Source organism: Argentina silus, assembly GCF_951799395.1.
Source record: "Argentina silus genome assembly, chromosome: 12".
NCBI lineage: Eukaryota > Metazoa > Chordata > Actinopteri > Argentiniformes > Argentinidae > Argentina > Argentina silus.
This window is the reverse complement of record NC_139666.1, coordinates 17,506,801-17,516,742: the sequence shown is the minus strand read 5'-3', so window position 1 is coordinate 17,516,742 and position 9,942 is coordinate 17,506,801. Positions and strand designations below refer to the sequence as shown.

At 44.2% G+C, this 9,942-nt stretch overlaps 1 protein-coding gene across 1 annotated transcript in view; it reads right to left on the bottom strand.

Annotated features, from left to right (window-relative positions):
• Nucleotides 1–5,982: 5,982 nt before the first annotated feature.
• The window catches only part of atp6ap2 (ATPase H+ transporting accessory protein 2), a 4,510-nt gene continuing 550 nt past the window's right edge, over nt 5,983–9,942 (bottom strand). The window contains exons 2-9 of the mRNA XM_083682544.1: nt 9,247–9,377; nt 8,781–8,909; nt 8,442–8,537; nt 8,153–8,290; nt 7,880–7,933; nt 7,605–7,754; nt 7,348–7,467; nt 5,983–7,205 (exon numbers count right to left, since the gene is read on the bottom strand). Coding sequence (XP_083538670.1) covers nt 7,011–7,205; nt 7,348–7,467; nt 7,605–7,754; nt 7,880–7,933; nt 8,153–8,290; nt 8,442–8,537; nt 8,781–8,909; nt 9,247–9,377 — 1,013 coding nt within the window. The 3' untranslated portion in view covers nt 5,983–7,010. The remainder of the gene's footprint in view (nt 7,206–7,347; nt 7,468–7,604; nt 7,755–7,879; nt 7,934–8,152; nt 8,291–8,441; nt 8,538–8,780; nt 8,910–9,246; nt 9,378–9,942) is intronic.

Here is a 9,942-nt window from a genome sequence, read left to right as displayed (position 1 = left end):
CACACCGCCTCCTCTGCTTCACGGCAGCAGTAAGCTGCCACCTCAGATGTGTTCGACCCACGTGATGATGGTGTTTGGGGCTCACTCCCACTGTCATTATCCAACATGTGCTGGATCTTCTCCTTCGCCTCCTCACATGCAGTCCAGAATGTCTCAGAGGAGATGCTGGAGATCCTTAGCTTAGATCCTTCCACATGTGGAATTGTTGGGGAGAATGGTCCTGTCTCGCCACTCTCAAAAAACAACTTGACTTTATGCAAAATCAATGCCACAGCCATGGATGCCATGTTACGATACTCCTCTTCAGTTGGATTCTCAGAAGGGGGCTTAGGGGGCTGCCCACCCATGAGCCTGCATCTGGGCTCCGAGCTCCGCCTCGGCAGCGGGTGGAACTTCTCCGAAATTATCCGTAGAACCCCCTGTGGCACCCGGGCCTTACCTGACCCCATGGAGGAATGTTCTGACTCTGAGCTGCCCCTCCCAAGCCCAGGAGGGGTGAAACGCACTATTTCCCTCAGAATCATTGTGGACTTTGCTGAACATCCTGCAGAGACAGCAGACAGTGGTCGGCCATCTTGGTAGTCATTTAGAGCCTCTATGTAGGTCATGTAGAGGGTCATGGCAGGGAGAACAATCTCATTGGAGGCAATGACTGTCCACTCTATCACCTCCTCTGCCCTTGACTGCAGGTCGTCTATGGTCACATTCTTAGAGAGAGAGTCAGGTATAAGTGACAACATTTCTAATTGGTTTTGATATATAAATATTTAAAAGGCAAGAATGAGTTACAGTATTTTGATAAGAAGAATCATAGTATTAATGAGTGTCTGTGTAAAAAATTTATTTACCCTCTTTTTCAGGAGCTGCTTGATGAGTCTCCGCTGACTGATGAATAAAACAAATGAATAAAATATTTCACTGGTAAACATATTGACAACTAAAATGAGTGTGTACAACGATACTGTGTTTTTGTTCTATTGGACATAAGGAAGTTCACAGTAAGACTTACGGGTGAGACATCAAGAGCTCTGCTACTGTAAACACCTCCCCATTGATAAGGGATGGGGGCGTGGCCTCCAGAGAGGTGGCATCACTCCCTACCTCTGTGGTAAGGGGGTTAACTGGAGATAAAGTGGATGGAGTGGAATATGCACTCTTCCCACTCTCTGGGGTCAGCCGGTGGACTAGTAGTGAGGAAACAAAACATAATCAGATATCACACCACCTTGTAACCACCATATGACATCATATAAGGAATATTATATAAGAGGTAATGATTGACTACATCACCAACACCTACTTGCAGTCTCCTCTGGGGTGACTGGCACTGAAATGGTGGAAGAACTCTGTTTGGCATTGATTGGTGGAAGAACTCCTACAGGAAGAAGAGAGTCAAGTTGTGATTGATGGATCCTTCAAGGGAAATCGTTTTTTTCAGAATTCTATCAGTGAACATAACACTAGGTATCTTGGTCAATACTCACGGTAACTAGTTTGGGAAGGCGGACGGGATACAGCCAATGAACCAATGACCTGGGATGAAGAGTAACTTGTATTGAATATACAAACAACAGGCTAGTATGGTTCAATACACTGATCTTCATGACTGGGATAACAATGTTTTGGGTGGAGGCACACCAGTAAGACCTCAGGTGGGTGGGTGCCGGATTGGGGGGATAGGGGGGCTACTTGGGTGACTACATCATGGAATACAATTGAACATTTCAATAAAGTATTATAGAAGGGAGGGGACGGGGTTACTTACTATTCTTCCCGGCCCTGCAAGTTGCAGCTCGCCCAGCTCTGAGCCGGCTCCAGCAGTCTGTTGCCCTCTTCCAGCTTTAATGGCTTCCTCAGCAGCCTTGGCCTCTTTTGCTGCTCTGGCTGCCTTGGCAGTCTTGGCCTTGCGGCTGAGTTTGGGACCACTTGGAGGCTTCGGCACCAGGCCCTGAGACAACAACAGTAGAGTAAAAACCATATCACCATAGAAACAGACTCATCTATGACAGCTGATGACACTAAATCTAAAATGAAGCCCAACACTCCTACAGTTTATGGTAGTCTACTCCAAGGAATGTAATAAAACCTGGAGTTTTAAAGTGATGAGAAGAGCATATTTTTGCGCCCGTTAGAATGGATGTGTTCCCAGAGGAAGGGAACAAAAATTCCTATATGGTATGTTTAATTTTGAAGCCAACCAATGCTTGCTCTCAGAGAAATCCTACCTTTAGGGGGTTATCCTCCGTGCCGTGGAATGGTCTCTCATTGACCACCAGAGCTGGAAGCCACTGTCCAGGGCTTCGGGAACAGGCATGCTCTGGCTCCTTGGGGGCAGGGAGGGTCCCAGCCTGATGTAGAATAAACAATAATTAATCAGGGTAATTAGGATATAATGGCGATTTTGAGCTACTGAATTATACCCAATAATATTACATTTTGATCCCCAACATTCGTATAACTCCATATTATACAAAGCTTTATTTGCGCCATATTAAATCAAACGAGATATGGGCTAGGCTATGGATATGGGCTCCAAGAAACATACATTTTTCCAAGTCACGTTTGTAGACTTACTTTGAGCTTGGGTCTTCGCAGTTTTTTAGGTTTTAAATTGTCATCCATTCTTATTTCAGGATGTCCAGGAGCTGTGAGAACATTTAAAATCAATCAACACATTTTAAAAATTCGAACAGATTGTTTTTACAACTCAAAGAGAAGAAGCTGATTACTCACACAAAGCTGCATCCTTGATCCGCGCATATGTTTCTTTGATACGAGGATGTCCTTGCAAATCACTAACTGAACTCTGCAGTGCGTTTACGCCACAACATAACATGCGCTATATGACGTCACACTTATTGGGGGCACACCTTGACCACGCCCCTCTCCCGCCACACTGCTACCTGCTGTGCTGTCAGAAGTTAAACTGGACCTGAACAAAGGCATGCATTGATTTCTGTATCATTAAAATGTGTGAATATTACCTTATGACGTTATTAAACCTGCATACATCGTAGACCACTGTCCACTAAATAATAATAATACATAAAGACTGTACTGTACATAAATATCTTTCCATTAGTTCAAGTCATCTCTGGTACGCCAACGCCTCTAGAATATGGATCAAGTGCGTTTCAACCATGCGCGCTGTCAGTGATAGATGCACAGCAGCAGCACCTGTTAAATTTGGCCTAAATGTTTGTTGTTGTTATTATTTTCGTTTAGGCTATAGGCACATATATATCTATAGGAGAATGCAGAAATAATGCAAATAATAGAGTTTGGTTTTTGAGCGCTTTTTACGTTCTCTTGCTGTTTCTGTCATCTAGCTAACATCATTTAAACAATATATACATCAAAATAACATTAAAAAAAAAACTATAATAATCATTCCCAATTTGCTAATGTGCCTCTGCTCTGTCATATTCCATTTACCTGCACCTGACGAAGAGTATCATATCAATTGAAAGCACAACAATCGGAGCGCTATTGGCATCAAGCAACATAACACAGGCGACAACAGCCAGATCTGGGTCGTTTCTGGAAATATATAAGGTATTCTATAAAGGCAGGTGCAGTAAATACAGTTGTTGATAGTAATTACTACGGTGAGTTTTCAAGCAGTCTCTCTCTCTCCACTCCTCTCAGCGAATGGCTTTCTCTCTCCTTACTCCACAGCTCACCGGCCCCGCAGCCCACAGATCTACCGGCCCATCCACCGGCCCCGCAGCCCACAGATCGACCGGCCCACCGGGAATTCTCCCGGTGCTCCAGATGGCCAGTCCGCTACTGTTTGGAGGAGTACAGTGGAAAGGAATATGAAGCTGGGCTGGGGCCAGGCTGTTAAACAGTTTTTAGATCGTCAGAAGTGCAGGAGTCTCGTCTTGGGCCTGTGCGCCAGTAGACACGAAGAGGATAAGTAAGTAATGAATATGTTCCAATTTGATTCTCATTACACAATAAAACCGTCAGTGACCCTTCAGTATACTGAGAATTCATGTTAACACAATAAATCACACAGGTTCGTGAGAGATTTTCCATGTTTTTACATTTTATTGGTTATTGGGTGTAGCTGCAACAGAGCCATATGGCTCATATCAGGCTTGCTCAGTCCCTGTGTAGGGGGGTTGGTAAGCAGGCTGTCATATGCTCCAGCTAAAGGTCAATTTGCGGTCAGAGGAGTGGACACACAGGACAACTAGGCTGGGACAAGGGAACAGAATTAACTCTTACATTCAGATTATTTTTGTACATTTTGTGTACAATGAGTGTTGGGTTCACAGAATATAATTCAAGAGGAAGGTTGGTTGGTCATATGACTTCTTTTAGTTTCGTAAGAGTCTCTTGCAAGTGTGTTGGGCTATATATACAAAAAGATTTAGCACTCCTGTAAGAGACACCATGTCTGAGAACCTTCCTTTAACACACTGTCAATGGGGACAAGCTTATCCAGTTGGTTGGTCCCAGCCCCATTATCCAGTGTAATCTATAACCTCAGGTGCCTCACGTCTGCACAGCTGTCCCTGAGGACGGCGCCAGGCCTCCCACTCCGCTGACATCTTCATCATGGTCAGGGGTCAACATGGCTACCAGCGGGTCAGTCCCCGGCGCCAAATGCTCTCTCTGAGGAGACAGGAAATAAAAAGCCAAAGTCAACACAAGGATATATAAACAGTACATGTACATTGTACAGTCACTCACCTAATTTCTACAACATAAGCGAACTCCCTCAAACAAATAACACTTAGGTGGCCTTGTATATTTGCAGAAACACACAGGCACTTCCATCATCCCTACCAGTTTTTCCAGTTCTATAGAAAGGCCAGCCTGGGTTTAACCTACCCCCTTGGGTTTAACCCAAGGTAACTGGTAACCTACCCCCTTGGGTTTAACCCAAGACCCACTGGTAACAATGTGGGTCTGTCATCGTAGCTTCAGCATTATGGGATTGTTAAGCTGTATCAGTTGTCACTGACTGTGGTCTTGCATAGAGTACTGAATAAGATGACATGAAGTGAAAGAGGGCTCTGGTCTTACCAGTAGCACTAGTGGTGTGAAGATGGGCTTCTCAGATTGTTGTCCCTCAGCAATGGAAGCCCGGATCTTCCTGACCACGTAGATGCTTGCTGACGGAGGGAGAGAGAGAAGGAAAGAGAGAGAGCAAAGAGAGAATATAAACTCCATCATGAGGTACACTGCATAGTGTGTGTGTGTGTGTGTGTGTGTGTGTGTGTGGTATCATTGCCAAATTCCTATAAATTACTATCAGTCTCAAAAAGTAGTAATTTCATTTAAAAAATAAAATAAACAATCTAGATTATGATTTTCACAGTTCCACCATCGAACGGCACGGTGTTCGAACGCTTCTATGAAGCAATAACTATTTTTTTCCTGAGCATAATTTAATCTGTGTTTGTAACCTCGTCCCCGGGCTATAGGCTGGAAACGAACGAGACTATAAAACTACCGTTTATTACACACACAAATAAGCGCGCAGTTCTTCTGTATCCAATAGCCAATCTGTTTCCAGCAACAGACGATGTTGTGATGCTTAGATTGTGGTCCTGTACTGCGGACAGTCTGTACAAAAACACACGCTAGTCACATGTACTTTAGAAGGCGGAGCCTCCCTCCCTCCCTCCCCCCTCCCCTCCCCCCTCCCCCCCTCCTCCCCCTCTCTCTCTCTCTCTCATCCTGAGCACGAGGCGGTTCTGATGATTGGATAATTCTGTCTCATGGTCTGTTATACAATAATGACGTGTACGAGTATAGCACAAGCAATGTCATAACCACCATACTGTTTTCGGTGACGGTAAAAATACTTTTAGCCTATTACAATTAGAACATATGTTTATAAATAAATTTAAAAAAAACATTATAAACCCATGCACAATTAATTACGAGATACATCTGAAAGCAATTTCACTTTTATCATGGCTAGCTTTTTTGCAGTCTTTTCTGGTGTGTGAATTCTGCTGATTGCAGAAAATAAACAAAGGATTGAAGTGGTAATTTATTGCACACTTTTGGTGTTATATACAGAGTGTATCATTATCTTCATTTACAGAATTCAAATCTCACAACTAAAAAGTTGACAATATTTTCCAGTTCATATCACAATCTCAAAGCCATGCAAGGCACCTTTGCAACCTTTTCTGCAAATTAAATTAATGTTGCACCATCCATCTCACAATACCAATACAGTTTCCACAACAGGATATTTGTATTTCTAACTTCAATATATACACAGATTTCACTTAAAACAGTTTCATATCTTAAGACACACATTTACAATAAATCACACACACACACACAAATAGAATTCTCAGTCTTTCGGGCATTACAATAATCATCTTTTTTACAATAAAAATAAAATTGCAATCACCAGGGAAAGTATGGGAAACATGACTACCGAGGAGACACTTGAAAAGGAATGACATGAACTGTGGGTTTGAAGGTGCAGGACTTGATATAGGAGAAAGCCATTCACCTTAACACAGAATGTAGCTACAGTGATACCTTCATTCACTTTCACTATTTGTTAAGGGGCCAATAACCAATGGCACATACAGGTACCTATAACTTAGTGAGCTGTAGTTCACATACTTGCATATTGGTCACGGTTGAAGAATCAAACACTTCAATAAGACTTCCACCATCATCTATAACACCTGCTACTCTGATGTCTAGTGCCAATCCCAAATCAGCCCCTCACCATCCCCACAGTACAGTAGATCTGAGAGAATTGATATCAACTCCATCTGGGAGGATGGCATTTACAACATATTTCTGACACCTATTCCATCCTCTCAGATCTACAAAAGAGCCTAGGGGGTGTGAAGGGACATGGGGTTGATTGAGCCTCCTTCACGTCTCACCTTCAGCCCCACATCTTAACATTTTACACTGAACAACAAAACTAAACTAAACGTCCACTGGGGAAGGGGGGGGTGCTCGGGGGGAGGAGGGGGTGGAACCAATTGGACGGTTGGAGTGTTGATGGGTGGACCTCAATCGATCCTGATCTTTTGATTGGTCATCCTGTAGATGATGCTGTCATATCCTGGGTCCATGTTCCACAGGTTATAGGAGATGAGGATGACGGCAAGGGCCAGGATGATCATCAGCCACAGCACGATGTTGAAGATCACAGCATAGTCAAAGTTATACTTATAGGCCAGGTTATAGGGGCTGCCTGGGTTACTCTGCAGGGGCAACAGAGAAAAGATGGGAGGAATGGGGTGAGAGGGGTAGTGGAAGAAAGCAGGAAAGAGGAGAGTTTATATTTGTGTAAAGAATATAATAAATCATAAATAATCTGTTGACAGTTAAAACAAACAGACTTACAATCTGCTTGGACTCCAGGATGGAGCGAGACTTCCTGGTCAGTGGTGCCTCGAAGCTCTTCACCGTGACAACCTCAACCACCGCATTGTTACCATAGAGACCAAACACATCCTCACCAAACTACAGCATGGGAGAGAGAGAGAGAGAGAAAACATTAGGGTCAATAGAGTGCCCTCCACAGTAAAGTAAACCATTTTTCACAGCTCTTTTTTTTCCAGTTTACTGCCAGACAGCGTTAGAAAAACTCCCTTGCTTACCTTCTGTAGGACAGAGGCCAGGATGGCGGTGGCATCGCGGTACTGGGGTGAGTCCTGGCCGTAGAGCCTGCTAATCTCCTCTAGACCGGAGAGCTCCAGGGAGTACAGGTCAGGGGAGTGGTCCTTTGCCAGGTGCCTGTGTCTCTGGAGCTAAACCGGGGGGGACAATGGAGCAGCTAGACCCTTAGGACTCTTTACCACCACCAAAATGATGCCCAGCCAGCCCCATATCTTGATATCTCATATCATTGTGATTGGTGGAGGAGCAGACTTACCAGGGCTGTGATGTCATGCAGCACTTGAACCTCTGACAGGAAGAGCAGATCGGCCTGTCGAAAGAGAGGATCAAGGTTTTATGACAGTTTGTGTGACAGAAGGGTGTACAACACTTGTCCTTAAGGGCTGCAAGCCTGCAGGTTTTTTTATTGTTGTTTCTCACTGGCAGTCAATTGGTTGAATAATGGAATTGATTGGCAAACATTTAAACACTAGGTGATGCAGACAAAATCATATTCCTATTAGTATTTACAGTGTTATCTGAGACTGACCTCAGAGTTGCGGCTGAGGGAGTTGAGGGGCAGGGAGGCGAGGACAGAGCCTTCCTGAGAGAGACGAGCACGGATCTGCTGCAAGGTGACGGGTAAATCCTCAAACACAGCGTTGGCCTTCCCCAGCATATAGAGCCTCTGTAAGAAAATATCCACATAGCATTGTTACCATTCTCGATCAATATCAAGTCTCTATGGATATAAACACAGAGCCAGAGTACACTACCGCAATATTCTTGAATTCTAAGTAACGCAAACAGTACGCAGCCTGAATATAGTAATAATGTACCTCCTCGCTAGGAGCAAGCTGCAGCACCACAGGTGTGTCCTCAGCGAAGAGAGAGTGCACAGTTTCAGCCACACTGTCCAGGGTGAATGGCACAGGCTGGAGGGAGGAACAGAGGAGAACATGGAGAGAGTTATCAATAGCACAGTAAATACACTCTCACACAATGCCTTGCTGTCCATAGTGTGCTTTATTATCTTAGCAGAGACAAGGACTGAAAGCAGCATAGTGCAAGATACAAATTCAGATAAGCAGAATATAAAAAACATATTGAAAAAATGTTCTCAACTTTCAGTGCATCTCAGAACATTGCGCTCTGATATAGGCCCTTTTCTCACTCACATTCTCCAGGGGGTAAGAAGCCACACTCTGGGGCAGGGCCAGGCTGTCAACCCCCCTCACCACCACCAGCACGTTAGCCCTGGGACGCTGGAACAACGAACCAGCTCGTAGGCCTGGCCAGGTGAAATCCTAAACACGCACAAACACACACAGGGGCAAGGTCATTAGTGCCTAAGCTGAGAGTCTGAGAACAAGTCAATCATACAGTAGGCCTAATGATATACACTTAGGCAGGTATAGGCTATGTATTGCAAAAGAAATGTGGCCATACACCTACACAGGTGACAATAAAAACAGTGAATCAGTGAATCTGAGACTTAAAGCGGAATTTTACCCTGTAATCCGGTGGATTTGTTCTTTTCATTATTCAATAGTAGACACATTAACACATTACACTTCCACTTTAATGGAACAGTGTACATTACACCAGTGAGTTCTGTGAATGTCTCTACGCATGTAGGCCTACCTCCTGTACAGAGAAGCCCATAGTCAGGGCAACAAGATCAGGAATCATTTCTCCAGAGATCGCCCAGTCTGCCTTCTGAAAGGACACATAGTCTGGGGCCTGCAACACAGTCAGGCTGTCCCCCTGGACACCTGAGGAAAACACATATTACATGAGTTCATTGAGGACAGTGCAAAATAAAGGGTTCAGCTAGAAACACAGTGAAGAACGGAATGTTTGAATAGAACATCCGGTTAGCTCTGAATATGCCTAAGATCTTCAGAAAAACAGCCATTGTTCGGCATGGTTGGGAGGAGCTGCAGAGCCACATTCACGACGGAGGGACAGAAAGAGTGAGATCGCAGTGTAGTGTCAATATTCGCTCTCACTACGCTGTTAATTACAGCCTGTAAAAGAACACCAATCTGTATAAGAATAATCGATCTGCCAGTCTACTGTGAGGAAGCTTGCTAAATTAGCCTGAGTCTTGTGACATGGAAAGCAGAATAATATGAGGAAGTACAATGAATCAGATTAAACTCCCATGTTGACTAATGCACGCCGTGTCACATGATAAAGCACTCGAGTCTTGCGAGTTCTGTCATCCAGCTAGGTAACGTTAGGCTACATACTAGCTATAAACCATAGATTGCTAGCTACTAGCCAGTAACCCAACAACATGGGTTCACGTCAGTGAGAAAAGCAAATAGCTGTCGC